This window comes from Motacilla alba, chromosome 17, assembly GCF_015832195.1.
Source record: "Motacilla alba alba isolate MOTALB_02 chromosome 17, Motacilla_alba_V1.0_pri, whole genome shotgun sequence".
Lineage (NCBI taxonomy): Eukaryota > Metazoa > Chordata > Aves > Passeriformes > Motacillidae > Motacilla > Motacilla alba.
Window position 1 is genome coordinate 8,295,695 of NC_052032.1, and position 20,523 is coordinate 8,316,217.

The 20,523-nt window shown below is 49.1% G+C and overlaps 1 protein-coding gene across 1 annotated transcript in view; it reads left to right on the forward strand.

Moving 5' to 3' along the window:
• Nucleotides 1–15,958, forward strand: part of COL5A1 (collagen type V alpha 1 chain) — a 135,672-nt gene extending 119,714 nt beyond the window's left edge. The window contains exons 65-71 of the mRNA XM_038156249.1: nt 2,906–3,139; nt 5,527–8,597; nt 8,702–8,884; nt 8,991–9,145; nt 10,459–11,012; nt 14,215–15,648; nt 15,929–15,958. Of these exons, the coding sequence (XP_038012177.1) occupies nt 2,906–3,139; nt 5,527–5,673 (381 nt within the window). The 3' untranslated portion in view covers nt 5,674–8,597; nt 8,702–8,884; nt 8,991–9,145; ... (1 more) ...; nt 14,215–15,648; nt 15,929–15,958. The remainder of the gene's footprint in view (nt 1–2,905; nt 3,140–5,526; nt 8,598–8,701; nt 8,885–8,990; nt 9,146–10,458; nt 11,013–14,214; nt 15,649–15,928) is intronic.
• Nucleotides 15,959–20,523: the final 4,565 nt, after the last annotated feature.

Genomic DNA, 20,523 nt, shown 5'->3' on the forward strand with positions numbered 1-20,523 from the left:
AAACAAGGCGTTGATGTCAGCAAGGCATAAACCAGGAACTGGTTTCTTACCTGGTAACAGGACAGGCACATTGTGGGGAGCTCATCCCCACAGAGACCCAGGGCTGGGCAGGGATGTCAGATTTGTGTCTCAAGCCCCAGAAATGTCCCCTGGCCCATCAGTTCCTGTAGAATTAGCGGGATGCACGTGACGAGCTCAGTCAAACCAGGAGAATGTGGGAACAGGCAAATATTCCATGGGTAAAAGCAGCCTGCCCAGGGGCAGGAGATGCTCTGCTGTGTCCCGCTGAGTTGTCCCCACCCCTGCAGTGCCCCAGCTTCCACCTTAAAGGGCAAACAACCCAAGCCCTGCGTTGTTTCCCACATTTGCCGCGTTCCATCGCCACTAAAACACGTTTTGCTCTGATCCTGCCCTCAAGGAGGACACAGCTTCTGGGGCTTCTCTGCACCATCAAACCAGGCTGCAAAGCCAAGGCTGCAGCCTCCTGGCTCCTTGGAGGGCAGCTACTCATAGCTTAATTACAGAGCACTTCATCAGTTAATGTTCCAAGTACCTCCACTTCTCCATCTCCCCTGCTTCTCTTTCTCCCAGCTCTCTTAGAGGCTCAGTTGCCAGCCTAGAGCTTAGGGCTTATTCTCTTTTAGATAAAAACATTTCTGGTGCTACTTGGAGCTCTTTGTTCCATCCTTTTGTGTTGTCATTTTCCTGCATTTTTTTTATTTTTTTTTTTTACCTGTCCTGCTTTTTCTGTTTGGAAAAATAAAAAAGCCACCAGTATGTGGAAGACCTACCTAAGCAAACCACAAAACAGTCAAACCCACAGGCCATAAAAGTTTTATTTATTTATTTATTTGAAGATGAGCTCTGATTTTGCCTCAGTCAGTACTTGGAACCATGAGATTGGTAAATTGAGGAGGCATTTGCCTCAGCTGAATTTTGTGTGTGGATGGGCAGAATCAAAAGGAGTTTGAGCTCCCCTCTGGATGTAACTCTGCTCCTGTTACTCTATGGAGAAAGTCCTGGTGTCTTGAGGGGCTGAACCCTTGGGGAACCCCAAAGCTGAGGGGAAGAACTTCCAGTGCTGCCAGGGGCTCTGGGATGCACAGCTGGGCAGATGCTGCCTTTCTTCTGGAGACACCTGAAGTGAGAGGGATGCAGTAAATATGACATGCAACCAAACCAGCTGGGTTTGATGCTCCCACACCATCATTAATCAATCCTGCAGAGCCCTTGGAGCCAATTCCTCACCTTTCCTCAGGATGCAGAGCTGTGGGGATAAGAGGCTTCCAGATGTTTTCTCTGTGTGTGTTACACACAACTCCCTGCAGCTCTAATGAGGCCTGCGCCCATCCCATCATCATCATCATCCCATCATCATCCTCCCAGCCACATGACACCTGCCAGCACAGAGAAAAGAGGAAAAGATTGGATTTTCCCAAACTGAGCAAACATTGTGCCCAAAACCAGCTCCCAGTGGCTCCAGCTGGAAAGCTGGGACGGGGCTTCACAAAATCTGCACAGGCTGAACAGCAAAAGAGCCCTTAAAAGGCAGCCCGGCTGCAAAGCAAGCACTGGTTTGAAATAAAACCAAATCAGAGTCACTCCTGCAGTGCCACACTGGGTGTGTGACAAGTCCTTGGCATTTTTTGTCCCCTTCCTTCCACGCGCTGGTGGCTTTCTGGTAGCTCCTCCTGGCATGCGTGGCTCTCTCCTGGTCAGTCACATTTAACTCTCAGGAGGACAGTGCAGCAGCATCCTGACAACCGGTTGGTATCTTTGTTTATTTGGATTATCTCTTTTAATTCAGTGTTTTCTTGTGGTTGTGAATCTCTTCTACTGTTTGCAGCCTGCACCACAACTCGAGGGTTGGTGGTACCTGGAAGAAATCCACGCTGGTTGGGTGCCTGGGTTTTGTTCCTGGTTGTGTCTAAAGAAACTCTCAGTCCACCCAGGGTGGTGGTTTGGAGATGCCACCTCAAGCACAGTCACTTCATACCTGCAAAAACTCCTTTTGTGGGCTGTGAAAGTCCCACAAAGTCCTGAATCCCCCAAGTGCTGGGATTTGGTTTCAATAATTTTGTTTTTTGTAGGAATAAATTCTCCTGCGTGGGAGAAAAAGGAGCCTGGTGGGCAGAATGGAGCAAATCCCAGTGCGCAAGACTGGGATTCACAAACTGTGTTCACAACAGGGCAGCAAATCCATTTTCCCTTTACCTGAGCTGAGCTTTTCCAAGCAGGGCAGCCCCCAGTTGTCATCAGCAGGGCCAGGATTGCTTCAACCCCCAGGAAAAACGAATGGAGAACACCCCAGTGTGTGCAGAACAAAATACCCCCAGCAGTCAGAAATTCGTGTCAGACAGGACAGGAAAATAAAGCTCTGAACCCTCACAGAAATTTGCCACAGAAGCTCAATATTGGCTTAATCCTGAGACATATCCCCAAATTTCCACCTTCTTGCAACCAGGGCTGAAATCCCCTTGTCTGGTTTTTCCCTTCCCTCCTTAGATTTAATTTTTTTGCTCACACCCTCACCCCATCCAGCAGAACAAAAAGTTCCTGGGTGAGCAGAGCAGCATCTGTGGTGACACTGGCGTCCCTCAGGAGCAGTGTCTGTGGTGACACTGGCGTCCCTCAGGAGCAGTGGCTGTGTTGGTGACACTGGCGTCCCTCAGGAGCAGCATCTGTGGTGACACTGGTGTCCCTCGGAGCCCCCAGCTCAGGAGCAATGTCTGTGTTGGTGACACTGGTGTCCCTCAGGAGCAGTGGCTGTGTTGGTGACACTGGTGTCCCTCAGAGCCCCCAGCTCAGCAGCAGTGTCTGTGGTGACACTGGTGTCCCCCAGAGCCCCCAGCTGTGTTTCCCTGTCCCTCACTGCCCAGTGTTGTCCCATGTCCCCCTCTCCCAGCTCTCCTACGTGGACTCGGACGGGAACCCCATCGGGGTGGTGCAGATGACCTTCCTGCGTCTCCTGAGCGCCTCGGCCCGCCAGAACATCACCTACAACTGCTACCAGTCGGTGGCCTGGCACGATGCCACCACCAACAGCTACGACAAGGCCATCCGCTTCCTGGGCTCCAACGACGAGGAGATGTCCTACGACAACAACCCCTACATCCGGGCTGCCCTCGATGGCTGCGCGGTACGTGGGGGCTCCTGGCCTTGGGGACACCTTGGTGACACCTCGGGGACACCTCTGTCCCCTCCCCTGCTTCACCAGCACCATCTTCCCCAGAGCAGATCGCTCCCAAATTCCCGGTGCTTGAGGGTTGTCCTTAACATGGGAGACATGGCGCTCTTCTCTAAGTTGGAAATAAACGATTCCCTGGGAATCCGTGATCCTGCTGGAAGTCAGGGGAAGCTGCAGCACCTCCAGAAGTCAAATCGATCTGAATAATCCAATTTATCTGCCTCAAAGTGCTGCTTGATTTTTTAAAAGCCTCTCCCTGCTTTTGCTCTCCCCCAATTCCTCACACGGGGAGAGGAGAGCGAGGGCGCCGGGTTGGGTTGGAGATTTGCAGGGTTTGATGAGGATCTTTGTAACTGCTTTCAGGAATTCTGAAAATTTGGGTTGGAAATTTGCAGGGTTTGATGAGGACCTTTGTCACTGCTTTCAGGAGTTCTGAAAAATTTGGGTTGGAAATTGAGTTGGAAATTTGCAGGATTTGACAAGGATCTTTGTAACTAGTTTCAGGAATTCTGAAAATTTGGGGTTGGAGATTGGGTTGGAAATTTGCAGGATCTTTGTAACTGCTTTCAGGAATTCTGAAAATTTGGGGTTGAAAATTTGCAGGGTTTGATAGGGATCTTTGTAACTGCTTTGGGGAATTCTGGGAGGCAAAGCAGGAAGGGCTTGGTTGGAATTTTTGTTCTTGCAGGCCCAGGAAGGCTCTGGGCTGTGCTGCTCATGGGGTGCACAAGCAGAGTCACAATTTCCAAAGGTGCCTCACGTCCTCCCTTTTCTTCTAACTCCTCTTGGATGCTTGATTTGGGTTTAAACTCTGAAAATTCTGCCCTGAGGAGATAAAAATTTGGCAAAGCAGGTGCTGCCTGCATTTATTTTGAGCCCCAGCTTGCTGGTGTAAAAACATGAATAATTCCCACCCTCTGGAACTGCAGCACTTGGAGCCCACGGGACAGAAGGATGGAGATGTTTGACAGAAACAGCTCCTCGTGTAATTCGAGATTGAAACGCTTCTGTTCTGGCACAAACAGATTTTTTACTGATGGAGCAATGAGGAAAATCAGATTAGAACTTTTAACACATTCCTGGAGAGGGAAAGGGCATCCAGCCCCCTTCTGGAAACACTCAGGAGAAGTTTATCCTCAAGTTTTTTGTGTCTCCTGCTGACATAACATCCCTGGGGAAAAGGGCCTTCTCCTCCCTTCCCCTTGTGAATCTCAGGCTTGCTGGAGGACCACGTGTTGCACGTTTTAAAGTGGATGAGCCTCCTGAAAACCTCTACCTTTTGGGCAGATAAATTGGATTAATCTGCTGCCCTGGCAGATCGTGCTGCCCAAAGCACAGGCGGGATATTTGAGATTTATCTATTTACTTAAAGGAGTTTGGGGTTTACAATTGATTCTCTACATTAAAGATGATTTTCGTCTGACTCTCAGACCCATAAAAAGGCCAGTAGGAATTCAGAGGGCTCCACCAGGAGTTTAGAGGTGCTTTTATGTCTTTTTCGGGAGTGAGTGCCACAACCCATCCAATTGCTGGGCTCAGCTGTGCTGGGTAAATGGTTGAACTCGATGATCCTAAAGGTCTTTTCCACCCTAAATTATTCCAGGATTGAGCCCTACGCTGTGGAGATGAGGTTGGGCTGCCCCACACGGGGTTGCCACAGAGGTGCTGCTGTAGTGGGGAGGCTGCTGAAGCCAGGGCTGATGTTCTTCCCCTAATCTGAATATGTTTTCCTTGAACTTTCAGCCCTTTCTCATAGCTGTGCTCCAGCCTGTTCTCCCGAGCCACACAAATCACAGGGAAAGGCAGAGCCCAAAGCTGCTCCATAAATTCTCTTGTTTGTGCAGCTTTGTACGCCCTCAGGGGGTACTTCTGCTCCTCTAATAATTATTTATATTTTGGAAACAACTCCGTGGCCACCAGGCATGATAAAAAGACAGCAGCACCTTGTGAATTCCACCAAACTTTAAACATGATCATTTCACTAATATATTCAAATTAAATTGCTACCATTTGCCCAACAAGCCAGGTGTGTCCTGGGGGAGGGAAAACAACCTTTCCACAGCTCCAGCTTTTCCAGGCTCCCATTCCAGCTTGGAAATGTGCTGGAGCAGAGTTAGAGTGTCATGATCTGCTTCTGCTCCAAGGTCTGGGCATCTCCCGAGGGTTTTTCAGCACATGTGTTAAACATGCAAATAAATTTGTTCGGGGGGTGGTGACTCCGACTTGGGTCCAAAAAATTCCCAGCAAAAATCAACACCACATTCCCAGCGGAGTGGTGATTATTCAGTTGTGCTGTTGGCTTGGAGGCATCCTCAGAGCTCCTCTTTCCCTCATTCCAGGCAAGGAAGGGCTACCAGAAAACCATCCTGGAAATCAACACGCCCAAAGTGGAGCAGGTCCCCATAGTCGACATCATGTTCAATGACTTCGGAGAAGCGGCACAGAAATTTGGATTCGAGGTGGGACCAGCTTGCTTCCTGGGCTAAAAGAGCCACCTGAACCTAGTCTCCAAATGAGCAACCTCGTAACCTCATTGCGCCATTTAATTAAAAACAAAAAAAGAGAAAAAAGAAAAAAAAAAGGAGAAAAAAAAGAATTCCTCGTCACGTGCACGGTCTGAAACTGGACAGCGATGGGTTATTATTTTTTTTTCCCTCCCCCACCTATTTTGTTGTGTCCCTGGTTTTGCCCCAGCCCCTCTGTGCCCCCCCAGCCATTCCCAGGATGGATATGGAATCTCATGACCAACAGCCACACACGGAGACCTGGCCCTGTCCCTGCTGCCACCGCTGCTGCCCCACGGCCACCGAGCTGAGCCCACCTCCAGCAAACTCCTCCTGCCTCCTCCTCCTCTTCTTCTCACCAGGAAGCGTTTGTTTGTTCCTAAGGAAAAAAAAAATGGAAAAAACTTGAAATTCCTCGTCCAGCTTGATGTTGAAGTCCCGGCAGTCCTGGATCTGAAGCTCCTCAGAGGGGTTTTGTTGCCTTCCACGAGGTTTGGATCAGCTCCAGCATGGCCAATTCCAGAATTTTCCATGTTTCCTCCGCTGAGTTTGCCTCATTCCACGTTTTCCAAAGTGCTGACTCAAGGTCACACTGGGCATCTCTTTGCCGTGTCTTAAAGGTGCTTCTATTTTTGTATGTTTGTGAGTAAATATTTGTGTCGTATTTTATTTGAAATGTTGGAATGTTTCCGCCTTCAAACCACGCAAGTGACCTTGTCTGTATTAAAGCCACCCCATCCCAGCCAAGCTTCCAGCTGGGAATGAAGACAGCAGCTCCTGGCCCCACTTCTGCCTCTTCCCAGCCCCAAAGTGGGACTGGAATTACCCCCAGGATCAGGTGCAAACCAGCCCCCTGAGCCACAGATGCCTTTTGGAATGATTCCTTTCAAAATGAAGAAATTAAAGCCTTTTTTTTTTTTTTTAACAAATTCCCTACAAATCCCCTGATCTAAGAGCAGGATCTGCATTGAGTCTCTGCCTTTTCACCCACTTGCTTAACACCCACATTTTAAATTTCTTCTTCTTTTTTTCTTTCAGCATTCCTTTTAAAATGATAAGAATTAAACCTGAATCCATTCCCAGTGGCAGATCCCAGTGGCAGGGGAAATCCATTTGTCCTCTCTGAATATCAAGAATAAAAAAAAATTAAAAAAAAAATAATAATAAGAAGAAAGGTGCTTTTTATAGTTATTTTTACATATCTCTGTGGTGCTATCTGATAACTTTAACCCAACACTGGGGATACCCTGCCACTGGCCAATCTCCCACTTGGTTTTTTAGGCACTTTCAGGCAGATTTTGGCTGCTGATAAATGCATGGCACCTTCTTATCTCTTCTGTCCAAATCCTGCTCCTCTCCTTCCTTGGATGGGCCCGTGTAGAAAAAAACATTAAATGTCCTTACAAGTTTTTATATTATTATTATTATTACTATTAATATTATTATTACTATTAATATTATTTGGTTTTCCCACGATACCCATGTCTTTTCCTGGCTGGAAGCAGAGCAGATTGTCCTCAGTGGCTGAACGTTTGTGGTGCTAATTTATGTAGATGTTGGGTGTCCTGAAGCAGTGCTGCCCGCCCAGCAATCCGGGGAATTTGCAATTTTCCTGCTCTTCCCACTTTTTTTTTTTTTATTCCTTCCACAGCTCACAACGTGCTGACACCCTCTTCTTTTCCCATTTATTTTTCCTCCTTGCCCGTTTTCCTTCTCCAGGTCTCTCAGCTGGAAAATAACTGTTGCAAGGTGGGGTTTTTTATAAATTATTATTCTTCGGCCTGGAGCGTTCAGCTCAAGGGGGATTTTTCACCACCAAAGAAAAGACATCACATTTACTGTGAAAAAAAGCCTATATATGATGTCTTTTCCTCCCTCCTGCCCAAACTGAGAGCAGCAGCACCCGAGGAAGGGAGGCAAAGCCGTGCTGGAGGGAGCGGCGATGCCCGGCGGTGCTTTTTGGGGCCTGGAGGAGCCGTGTCCATCCCTCTCCCTTCTTCTCCTGTGCTCTCTCCCACTTAAGGGAATTGAAAAAAAAAAAACAAACCCCAGAAGGTGCTACCCTAAAAACTGCAGACTCCGGGCAGCAGAGCAGTGAAAAGGAATTTAGGATAATAAATAAGGAATTCAGCTTCTCGGTCACCTTGGCAACAGCGGGAAGGGCAGGAAAGGTTGCGCATCCCAGCAAAGCCATATCCTGATATTTCTGATATTTGTCCACACCTGTGTGTCTGCCCAGGTCATGGGATTCTGTTCTCAATTTTCTCATTTTCTCATCAAGGGAGCTTTTTTTTTTTTTTTTTTTTCCCCTTTGGTTTCTCTGCTTGAAGAAGAAGAAGATGAAAAAAAAAAAAAAGAAAAAAAATAATAAAAATTGCCTCTGTTGAATTCCACAGTGTTGTAATTGTACTGAGCTCCCAACTGTTCCAATCCCCCCCAGACCACTTAGCTACGGTATATTGCAATAAAATTACTACTTGTATTTGCAGACCTTCTTTTTGTGTAATTTTATTTCCCTCCTCCCCTTAATATATATTGACTTGAACAAATGTTGATAAGAAAAATAAAACCTATGGAAAAAAAAAAAAACCCAACTTTTAGTACATAAGGCCCTTTTTAAAATATAGTGTCAAATGCCGTATTGTACATTTCTTCAAAGTCCAATAAACATGTCATAAAATTTAAGTGTAATGCCCATAAGAGCTATTTTTAAATATTTTAAACCTGTGTAATAAAGGAATAAATGTAATAGGTTTTTTTGTCAATAAATCAAGTTTACTGTTTCCACCTAAACCCCCGTGATGTTGAATCTCTTCTTGGAGTTGATTGCAGCGGGATTTCCCCAGGACCCCCCTGCCCTGTGGAGCCTGGAAAGTTCATCAGAGCAGCAGTGGGAGTGCTTAAAGGTAAAGAAATTCTGTAAAATACAACCCAAACCCATCATGGGGAGGAATTCCAGGCCTGGAATATTTTCTTCTTTTTTTCTTTTTTTTTTTTTTTTTTTTCTCAGTGAGAAATTCCAGTGCAAAAATCCAACCTGCTTTTGGTGGCTGGGATGTGGAGGAGAAGATTGTGTGGCCACCAGCTCTTCACCTTCTCCACAGCACCACAAACGTCACCAGAGGAGTTTTTCAATTGCTGATCTTCTCATCCCAAGACAAATTCAGGAAAAAAACATTTTTCCAGCTTCTTGGTGAGCTCCTCAACCCCCAAGTTCCCATTCTTGGCCCCAGGGCTGTGCTGTGCGGAGGGAAACACCATGGGGGACACTTTGCTCATCCTCTCCTCCTCTCCTGCAGGTTTCACCCCAGGATCCTCTGGAATTCACTGTGGGAAGCTGCAGCAGTGCCTGCCACTGGATCCGAGTCACTCTGGTTCTTCAAAGAGCCCCTGCTCGGTGCTGCAGCTCCAGGAGATGTTGGACCTTCAGGAGGTGGCGTTTGGAGCGCTGCAGGTGGGTCAGGGGCCACGGGCCCAGCTCTGCAGTGACCAAGCCAAGCTCCGTGTCCCAAAAGCTTCTGCCCTTCGTTCTTTGGCTGCAGAAGATCTTTGATGATCTTCATCCTTTGCTGAAAGGTGTCCAGAGAAGGAGCCAAAGTCACAGATTGGGGTGGGTTGGAAGGGAAATCGAAGATCTGCCAGTTCCATGGGCAGGGTCACCTTCCACAGCCCGGGGTGCTCCAAACCCCATCCAACTTGGACCTGAAATGGTTAAATCTTTAGTTATCTAGTCTGTCATTAACTTCTAGGAGTAGTTTTGGGAAATCTTGGGGTGTTATGGCCAAATCTTCCTCCAGATGGACCCCAGAAATGCAGAGGCACCACAGCTGCAGGAAGAAATGAGGGCAAAATAACTTTATTTACTTAAACCCGGCTGGAAATACTTCCCTTGGACCAGGATCATGCTTCAAGGTGACCCCAGCCCCTTCTCAGCAGTTGTGATTTGCACTCAAATGCTGCTGCTTGCAGCACATGCCTCGGTGCTGAGGGAAGCTTTGATCTGCTATTAGGGAAAAGCAGAGATCTGAGGAGGGATCTGACTGTTTCTGGCACTGCCAGACACAGGAGCCCTGGCAGATCTTTCACCTCTTTTCACAGAACAAAGTCCATGGTTTAGGGCTCCAGCTCCAAAGCTGTAACTCCAGCAGGAGAAATACTGAGGGGGATTCTTAGAAGAGCCACAGAAAGAGCAGCAGATTGTTGAGACAGAGCGTGAGCACCCAAACCTGCTCAGTTATGGGGTGAGGATGGAGCTGCTCATCCCAAATTCCAGCAGCAGCTGCCTCCCCCACCTCAGGGATCCTACAGGAGCAAGATCAGGAGCACAGACCTCAGGGAGCAGCAAGGGGAGGGTGAAAAGCACCGAGCTCAGCACCCAGGGGAGAGCACCCAACCCAGGGAGTGGGGATTATCCAAGGGCAGCTGATCCCTGTGGGGTTTCCACAGCTCTTAAAACAGGGAAGGGGAGCCTGCAGGGCTTGGGGCTGCTGCTCTGCCTTGCCCTGCATGTGGGGTTTTATTCGAAGTGCCCTGGGCTGGGATTCCTGCCCTGGCTGGGATTTCTGCCCTGCTCTGTGAGGAAAGCAGGTGAAGCCTGCAGAGTTTTCCCCACGCTGTTGGTTCAGCAGTTGCCTGAGCTGACCCAGGCACGAGGATGTGTCCATGTGCTTCCCATGCTGCTGCCAGGGGTAAAACAGGAATTTTTTACTGCTGTGGGATTTGCTGTCTGCCTGGGAATTGGGAACTGTTCTTTGCTTTGGTTTTCAGCCCTGCTCTGGAGGAAGAGGCCCAGCCCCCTGCGCTGCTCTGTGACTAGTGACTCCCTGCTTTTTATCTTGGATTCCCTTGGCTTGCTTCAGTTGGACTCGATCGTCTTAAGGTGTTTTACAGCCTGAAGAATTTTGTGATCTAACTGGTGGAGCACTGGCTGTCCCTAAAAAAGCTCATCCTCCATGATTTTTAGCCCAGGGGCTCTCACCAAACACAGCTCCCCCAGCCCTGCTTTGAGCTGGGGCTGCACCAGCAGGGACCAGCACACCCCAGTTCCTCCTGGGAGCTGGGAAAGGGGACCAGGATCTGCCATGTCCCCCTCCCCGTGCCCCTCAGGGTCACATTGGGACCACAGCTTCTGCTCTCCACAAGATGTCACAGCTCTGGGTGGGATGCTCCTGCTGCTGTCGCCTCTCCAAGAGATGTTCCTCCCCCATCTCCTTAAGCCCTGTGTTTACAACAGACTGGTAAAAAATAAAAATGGCCAAGAAAGGAGCGTTGGCACCGAGTAAATTTAGAGACCAGATCCTGGGCATCCCCTCCCTGTCTAGGTGAGTTTTGGCAAACAAGAAGAGGAGCTGTGAATGGGTGTTTTATACAAAGGATGGAGCAGCCTGAGTGCCACCAGAGCTCTCCTGGAGAGACAGGAACAGCAGGACCAAGTGGGAGGCTGGAATGAGGGGGGAGAGGATTGTGCATGAATTAGCATGGAGAAAATATGCAAATTGTTGGGTAGAGTGAGGCTCTCATGGCATTCAAAGGAGCTGGAGCTATTCTTGTCCTTCAGCTGCTTTTTGTCCTGCATCTTCTCCCAGCCAGGCTGGGTTTGACTTGGGTTTGTTTTTTACTAATGTCTCAAGCAAAGAGTAGAATTGATCTGATCCACAGCTCTGCGAAAAGGAAAAAAAAACACAAAAAACCCTCTCATGTCTTCCTGTGAGAAAAACACAAGTGAGCTGGAGGTGTTTCTGGCAGTCCAGCACCACCTGTAAATTAATCTGCAGAGTGCCCCGAAAAGCTGAAGCAGTGCAAGTCAAATGTGTCCCCTCTCTTCACACCTTGCCCAGGAGCTGTGCCTCTGCAAATTACCTGCTCTGGCTTTCCAGCCAGACAATTCCCATGGTTTTTTAATATATTTTTTTCCAGGAGTGCTCAGTGCTGTGTGTGTCACTTGGCACCACGAGCCCGGTGTCCCTCTGCCGTGAGCAGGTGGGAAGCAAGGATTTATCATAATTATCCAATCATGATATTATCCCTGCATAATCTGGATTTTTCCTTCATTTTTATTTTCTTCCCACGTGCTTTTCCTTTAAGGCAAGAGCAACCTTTGAGGCCGAGCTGGGCTGATGTTCCCAACATCTGTCAGGGGCTGCTTGGGTGGGGCTGCTCCCCTGCCATTGTGCAGTGACCCAAAAGCAGCCCTGGAAATAATTCATCCATCTTAACTCAGCACTTCCAGCTCTGGGGAATCCAATCCCTTTTCCCATCAAGGGGATCTTCTCTGGAAGTGCTGGGTTTGGGGTTCTTGCACTGCAAACCCATTTTGCTTTAGATCTGAGAGCAGGAGGAGTTTGGTGAGCTGAATTTTATTAATGGCACCTATTGCCACTTCATTTATTCCCGTAACTTCTCTGCCTGCAGATTTTTCCCATCCTGGGGCATCGTGGCAGCAAAGTGATTTTCTCCAGAGGCACAACCCCCTCCAGCCTCGGCAGCAAACAAAACCCCATCCACGCTCCTGTTAACAGCATTCCTCAAACAGCCCCGAGCAAAAACAAACACCCCAAAGAAACCTAAGACAGAAAACCCCGCAGAAAGCAGCTGTTCCCCTCCTTCAGAGAGCAGCCAGCGTGCTTGTTCCCTCCGCGATGCGCAACGAGGGGAGCTGTGAGGCGCTGAAATGACATCTTGTAAGGCGCCGGCTGTCACGCTCAGAGGCACCCCTGGAACTGCTGCTGCTCAGCTCAACAGCCAGAGCCAGCCTGGCAGCCCTGGGACGCCGTGTTCTCATCCTGCCTAATTATTAATATGTTAATTGGACACTGAGATGTTGTTCTTTGCGGAAAATTTCCTGCGCCGCGCTTGGATTATTCTTTTCTTCTTTTTTTTTTTTTTCCCCCCCCCAGCTGCTTCTCAGCTCACAGAGTTTTTGTTTTCTCAGCCTGGGCAGAGCAGAGCCTGAGGGATCTTTTTGCCACATCCCTGGAAGCGTCCAAGGCCAGGTTGGATGGGGTTTGGAGCAAGCTGGGATAGTCAAGGTGTCCCTGCCCTGTCCCTGGATGAGCCCTAACGTCCCTCCAACCCAACCCAACCCATTCGGGGATTCTCTGATTCCCTGAGCATCCCAAGGTGCCAGTGGAGTGCCAAGTCAGGAGAGCATCAGGAATAATTCATCAGCATCATGCTGGTGCTGATAATTTGGGAATATCCCACAACCAAGCCCTCCTGAAGGCTGGGCAACCATAGTTGTGTTGTCGCCTGGGGATCCAGAGGGGAAAAAATGCCCTGACTGTGCCTTTTTCAGTTTAAAATGTCACCAGGAGCTGCTGGGGGTCTGCCAAAGGTGGTCTCACACATCTCAGGTGTGGTGATGAGCAAGATATCTTCAGGACTGAGGCACAGCTTCACACCCAAAGCTCTCCTGGGGGCTCCCAGATGGGAAACTGAGCTGGGAAGTGCCTCCCTTCAGCCCCCATCTCCCCCAGAGCTGAAGGCTGGACCCACCTGCTCCTCACTGCCACCAGCCCGATGCTGAATTTAAGGAGGGAGCAGCAGCCACTAAAAAGAAAAAAAAAAAAAACAAACAAAATTGTCCCTTTTTAGGATTTTCCCTTCAAGCAGGTTGATCCGAGACCCTGTTGAAGCAGAAATCAAAAACCTGCCAGACTCAAAGCATTAATTAAGACACTCAACAGGGAGAGAGGGGGAGAAGAAGGAGGGGGGCATCCATTCAGGAATTATCTGCTCCACGAGGCAGCGTTCGCGGCTTCCACACACATCCATCATTTTTGGGGGGGGCGGGAAAGCAAGAAATTAAATCCAACCCCAGAGGAAGTTTGTCCACCACCATGGATTTAATTTCCCAACTTGCATCAGGCAAAGATTAACCTTGCTGAAGGGCACCAGTGGAGCGGGGAGGAATGTACAAATTAATCCCTGCTATGAGTTTCTTCAGGAGGAAACACTGGGCAGGATTAAATATTTATTGTATATAAATACCTTCTTTCCCACCTCCCCCATTTCCTCTCCTGATCCGCATTTCAGGCTCCTTCCAGTTTGCCCAGCAAGAGTGCAAAGGTTTGTTTTTCCTCCTGGATGAGGAGGAAGGTTTGAGGAATAATTCATTTGCCACCTTGATTTTTCCCTTCCCTCCCCTCCCAAGATTGATACCGTGGCACTTAAAGGGGAGAAAATCAAGTTGTGCTGATCTATGGCCAGACACTATTTATTCTCATCTGCAATTTTCTTCAGCATCCTCAGAATTAAAATCCCTTTGCAATCTCTCCAGCTGGCTGAAATGTGCCATTTCCCTGCCTGCCCTCCTCAGATGTCTTTTCCCTGTGATCAGGGCACGCCGTTATCGATGATGTGATTCTGCTTTACATTCAGATGCTTCTGGGGTTTTTTGGACCATAAATAATGTTCCTGTGCAGCTCAGGCAGAATCATTCTGAGGGTTTGTTGGTGGTTTTTTTTTTTCCCTTTTCTTATTCCTTTTCCTTCTCTCTTTCCCTTTCTATCTTTCTTTCTCCAGCTCTTGCAAGGGGTGATAAATTCAGCATTCCTTCCCCCTGACGGGCAATATGGAGCCCATTCCTTCACTCCTGGGATTTAGACTTGGGGGTGACCCTACAATCAGCAAAAAAACTCCTTTTCCGTGGATCCTGGGCTTCCTGGGAGGAACAAACCAGCCTGGAACAGAGGATGGCTCAGCACTTTAATCCTAGAAAGCAGCAGAGGGGCACGGTGTCCCTCTGTTGTCCCCAGCTGGGGACAGCCTGGCCCAGGCTGGGGGCATTGCTGGAGCAGATGAAGATGAAAGCTGGTTTTTTTTTTAGAGATTACCTGTTTTCCATGGATATTCCTCCTTGATGGGATGATGGGATTTGGGCTGGCATGGATGTGCCCTCTGGATCCTGCCCCAGCCTCCTGGAGCAGAGAGGATGTGACAGCAACGCTGGCTCGCTGCAAAACTTTTATTTTCAGGGGTTTTTCTTGCCTGGTTTTTCCTAGAAATAGAAAAACATCTGAGAGCAGCTGGAGATGAACCATCCCACCAGGTCCTTGCACCTCTTGATTGCCCTCTCCATGGCCTGGAGAATCTCTCCCTGCCCTGCAGGGCTGCTGGAGCAGGAGCAGGAACATCTCCAGGTCACCAGTTCCACCTGCTGACCTCGGCCTGCTGAGATAAAGCGAGCTCGGGGAGAGGAAATGGCCTTGAGAAGTGCCAGGAGTGGGTCAGCCTGGAAACAGGAGAGGTTTCTTCACTGGAAGGGTTGGTCGGTGCTGGAAAAGCTGCCCCGGGGAATGGGTGGAAGGGTTTAAAAGACACAGGTGTGGCACTTGGGGACAGGGTGAAGTGGTGGCCTTGGCAGTGCTGGGTTAAAGGCTGGATGTGAGGGTTTTCCAGGGTTTTTCTGTGATTCCATGACCCAAACCCATCCTGGGGGCTGCAGTGAGGACACACTGCAGGTGCCAGGGGCAGGGGCTGGTTTGTGTCACTGCTCTGGAGCTCTGGGACAGACCCCAGGTGGCTCCAGCTGAGTGAGGGGGGTCAGGACCCCCCAAATCAGCCCCAGCATCGCTCCAGAGCTGGTGGAGTGAGATCATGGATGGGACTCAACTCATCCTCATCTCCCTGCTGCCCAGGCATGGGGAGAACTCCCAGGCTCCATCAGGATGGGGTTTCCAATCATTTTGGGGGTTCCTACCTTTAATTTCCAGTCCCAACAGCCCTTTGTGGCTCCAAGGGAACCCACCTGAAAATGTCCGCGCCACGGAGCCGTTCCCCACTTGAAGAGGCTTTGCTGGGGCCCGTCCAGCACCCACCACATGCCTGAATTCCTGTTTATTTTTTCAAAGCCCGAGATTTTGCGTTGTTTTGTCTCTCATTTTGCAGAGTTAATCGGATTGGCAAGCACAGAAAGGAGCTGTCGGGGGAGGCAGCTGCCGAGCAGCACAAAGCTGGGTGTGTAATCCAAGCTTTACCCTCAGCCTTATTAAGATCGAGATGTCTCATTACAGGGTGGATTTCCAGCTGGATTTCACAGCTTTTGTGATTTCTCCCTTTCACCCCCCTCCTCTTCCCAACGTTTTTTTTTTTGTTTTTTTTTTTTTTTCCCACTCTCATAATTCGCTGCTTTTCGCTGGGGGGAAAGAGTTTGGTGGAACACGTGTTGCACTGAGCAACATCCTCAATTTAAATGGAAATTCTATCAATAACAAATGTTCTCTCTCTTTCCTCACAGGGGGAAGGGCTCGGAAATATCATTCAGAGGGAAAAAAACTCCACCAGAGCTCAGAGCCAGCAGAAGAAGGAGCCCAGTTCTCTGGCAGAGCCAATTGCAGATAATAAAGTGCCCATTTGTTGCAGCTGAGATGGTGTAAATGACCTGGAGGAAAGAGGAGTTCAGCAATCCAGGCTGAAAAATCAAATTTTTGCACGAGGGGAAGTGGGAATCTCCTTATGGAGTGACTGTGATCATTTATTGCAGCAGCTTTGGTGGAAATCAGGGCAGGGAAAGGGGGCCAGGAGCTCCAGGACAGCTCCTGGAAGGAATTTTGAGTGATCCAATCATGAGGAGTTTAGGGATAAAGGACCAAAGGCATGCTTGGTCTCAACCTGTGGCCCTGTCCAAGCCCTGCTCTCTTTTCCCATCTTTAATTTATTATTTCAAGCCTGGCTTGGTGGGGCAGAGATTTTTCCATGCCAGGTAATGCTGGGAATGCCCTGAGCACATCCCCACATGGAAAAAACCCAACACTGAAATTCAGGTTAAAGCACATTTGTCCTTCTTCTCCAGGGAGAAAACCTATGAAAAAATACTCAGTTTTTCCATCATCACCCAAAATTCCAGAAATCCTCAGAAATCACTCTTTTCTGGCTGAGAAACTTCTCCAAACGAGAAACTTTGCCAGGTGTGCATCTTGTTAAAAAGCCATTTCCTCCTGAAAGAGATGCTTTGAGGGAAATTTTTCGTCTGCCTGTAGAAATAAATCATTGAGTATTGCTGCCTTTGACTGGTGAGATTTACAGGGGCTGGGCAGGTGATTTATGGGGGATTGGAGGAAGATGCTTTTTGACTGCAATCCATGGAGCAAGAGCTGGGCTCCTTCCCGGCTGGAGTTGCAACCTCTGTGCACGGGGTGAGGCTCAGATCCATGGATTCCCTTCCAGGATGCAGAGCTTCATTAGGATCAGGTTCTTTTGGGGATGTTGGGGTGCAGGGAGAGGCAGCCAAGCACCCCCAATCCCATTTGGACCATAAATAATGGACCAAAAATCCACATTTCCTGCTGTGACGGGGCTCTCGCTGCTCCCCTTTGTTTTCCAGAGGCAGAATTCCAGGAGCAGAGGTAAATCCCATCCCAGGTGTGTATCCACTGATCAGGATTGCTCAGGTTGGGAGGGATAAACATCTTTTCCTCTTTATATTTGGTTTATCTGTTAATTTAAGCTCTGCTGTCCCTGTGCCCCCAGCCCAAGCCACATCCCACGAGCTCCTGCTGCAGGGCAGGTTTCTCCTCTGAGGTGATGCTCAGAGGCTCCAGCTCCTCCAAAAATGAGGGAAAGAATAAGAATTCCCAGTCCCTGCCCAGCTTTGGGGTGTAGCTGCTTTTCTAAACCCGTCGTGCTTCGTTTGTCACGGCGATGGATGCGCTGCCCATATGTTTAAATACCACGGAACTGCAGCCTGGCAAAGATCTGCTCACCCAGGAGGAATCATCCTGCTTGACAGGCAGCCAAGGCAAGATCAGGATTTTTTTCCTCATCATCACCAGCTCTGAGGGCCTTTGGAGAAGTTTCCATGTCCTTCTCCCTGTGTGGGGCCTCGCCCTTTGCTGTCGGGGTCAGAGCAGTTTTCTTTCCGCAAAACCCATCCCCTTCCTCCAAAAGAACCCAAGCAGGGCCTTGTCCTGCTCTGTGCCATAAATCACAGCAGCAAAAATGAAACGTGGGAGCTTTCCAAGCCCCAGCAGGGCAGGGATGATGCTGGATTCATCAATCCCAAGGCGTGGCTGGAGCTCAAGCTTTGCCCTTTACGAGCAGCGCTGCGTTCTAGGAGGGATTTCTGAGCCTGTGGCAATGAGAGCAGAGAGGAGAAATGAAACACAATCACCCTCAGGGTCTGCCTGGCCTGCGTTTCTGCAGGAAAAGCTGGAAGAGCCACCTGTGTGAAATAAAAGGCTTCAAGGAGCAAAGGAATCGATTTTATCCAGAGCGATTTTTCTTGCAGGCTGAGGGATAGATCTTCTGTGCCCCAGTGCACATCCTTGGTTAATAACTGGAGTCTTCAGCATGAAATACTGGGGAGAAAACTGCATTTGCAGCCTCAAACCCAGGAGTTTGGAGACGGGGAAGGAGCAGCACTTCCCAAGGAGCACGAGAGTTGTGAAAGCTCTTCAACACCTTTAGTTCCTGTGTAGCATCTGCTGATATTTTATTTTTGGCACCTATCAAGCATCTATTATCCCTGCTGAGATTTTTACCCTGTCGTGTTTGTGTGTGGAAAAAAAATAAAAGCCACCAAGTAATGAAGAAAAGCTGACAGTAAAAGAAATAAAAATGCAGATTCTTCTGGGCCTGGTGTGTCCTTGCTCAGCGTTGGTGGTAATGTGATTTTTAAAAGGGAAATAAAAAGGAAATAAAAGGGAAATAAAAGGAAATAAACACAAGCAAAGTGCCTGCTCTGGGTCTGAGCCGGGGGGGGGCAGTGCCAGAGTTCCTGACCCCAGAGTTTGCTGCTGGAAGGATTCTGCAGAGGCCAGGTGGGTGTTCATGAATCAGCCAGGGGCACACATTTCTGTCCCGCAGTCAGCAGAGCTGTGGCTCGGCAAATCACTGTGTACAGAGCCTTTATTGGGGGCTGTAAATCTCGGAGCTCTCACCTCCATTTCTTTTCCTCCTTCTCTCTTTAATTCTGAAAGGCCACACTGAGAAGGAGAACAGCTCAAAGCCTTTGTGAAGTCCATGGGTTTGGGAGTGTTTCTGGAGGGTTTGGAGAGTGGGAGACAGATGGGAGAGGTGGCTCAGACCTCCTGTGTGTGAGTGAATTTTTCCTCTTTGAAGCTGAACTTTTGATTTACAAAAATAGCCTGTCTCAATTTTAAAATCGAGCAGATTCCACCACAAACATGGGGGAGCTGCTGCTGCTGTTATTCATCTTCTGCCTCAAAAATATCATTTTAATTCCTACTCGGGAATAAAAGAAATCAAGGATTGATTAGGAGGAGACCCTAAAATTTTGCTGTTGGGAAATTCACATCATGTGCTGCATAAAACTGAAGAAACTCAGGGGTTTTTTGTTCTTTCATGGGGCCTCTTCCCAAATTGGAATGAATGAGATGATGATAAGGAGATAAGAAGAGGATATTGAAAGAAACGTGGAAATTGTTTTAGAAATAGATCTCAGGGGGGAAGGCAGTTAGAGAAATTAAGCCAATTAGGCTGGATAAGGGTTGTATTTCCCTCTCCTGGAGAAGCTCTCCGAGGTGGATAATGAAGGCCAGGACAGATGTAAGGATTTGTATTCCTGGCTGTGGAGTTTTAATTAGTCCCAGGGTTTTTCTGCAGGGCCACGTTGACAGCCAAGGGTGTGCTGACCTTCCCCTTCCCCTTCCCCTTCCCCTTCCCCTTCCCCTTCCCCTTCCCCTTCCCCTTCCCCTTCCCCTTCCCCTTCCCTTTCCCCTTCCCCTTCCCCTTCCCCTTCCCCTTCCCCTTCCCCTTCCCCTTTCCCTTTCCCTTTCCCTTTCCCTTTCCCTTTCCCTTTCCCTTTCCCTTTCCCTTTCCCTTCCCCTTTCCCCCCTTTCCCTTTCCCTTTCCCCCCTTTCCCTTTCCCTTTCCCTTCCCTTTCCCTTTCCCTTTCCCTTTCCCTTTCCCTTTCCCTTTCCCTTTCCCTTTCCCTTCCCCTTTCCCTTTCCCTTCCCTTTCCCTTTCCCTTTCCCTTCCCCCTTTCCTTCCCCCTTTCCCTTTCCCTTCCCCTTCCCCTTCCCCTTCCCCTTTCCCTTTCCCTTCCCTTTCCCTTTCCCTTTCCCTTTCCCTTTCCCTTTCCCTTTCCCTTTCCCTTTCCCTTTCCCTTTCCCTTTCCCTTTCCCTTTCCCTTTCCCTTCCCCTTTCCCTTTCCCTTTCCCTTTCCCTTTCCCTTTCCCTTTCCCTTTCCCTTTCCCTTTCCCTTTCCCTTCCCTTTCCCTTTCCCTTTCCCTTTCCCTTTCCCTTTCCCTTTCCCTTCCCTTTCCCTTTCCCTTTCCCTTCCCCCTTTCCTTCCCCCTTTCCCTTTCCCTTCCCCTTTCCCTTCCCCTTCCCCTTTCCCTCGGCCTCCCTCCAGCCCTGCTCATCCCAGGGGCTCTGCCATTCCAGCTGTGTGCTCCCAGCTGTGGCAGAGGCAAAACGAGAGCCACAAACCCCCAAAGCAGAGCAAACGCATCCTGCAGGAGTGAGGAGAGGAGATCCCAGCCAGGAACTCCTTCCTGGGCATCCTTGAGTGAGGCACAGGGACAAGGGGACAAAGGGACACATGTTTTGGGGTCTGCTGGGGTGGGATTCTTCCTCCTGTTTGATGGGACAAAGGGACAGATGTTTTGGGGTCTGCTGGGGTGGGAATCTTCCTCCTGTTTGATGGGACAGAGGGACAAAGGGACAGATGTTTTGGGGTCTGCTGGGGTGGGAATCTTCCTCCTGTTTGCTCAGCTTGGCACACTGGGACATGCCGAGTGCTGCAGAAAGCACCCCCTGCTCCCCTGCCACCCCCTGTGCTCTGCCCACAGGCAAACACTGATTCCTCCATTCCTTTTCCTACCTTTTTACCACTTCCCTGTTATCTCCAGCTCCTTTTAAGAAAACTGC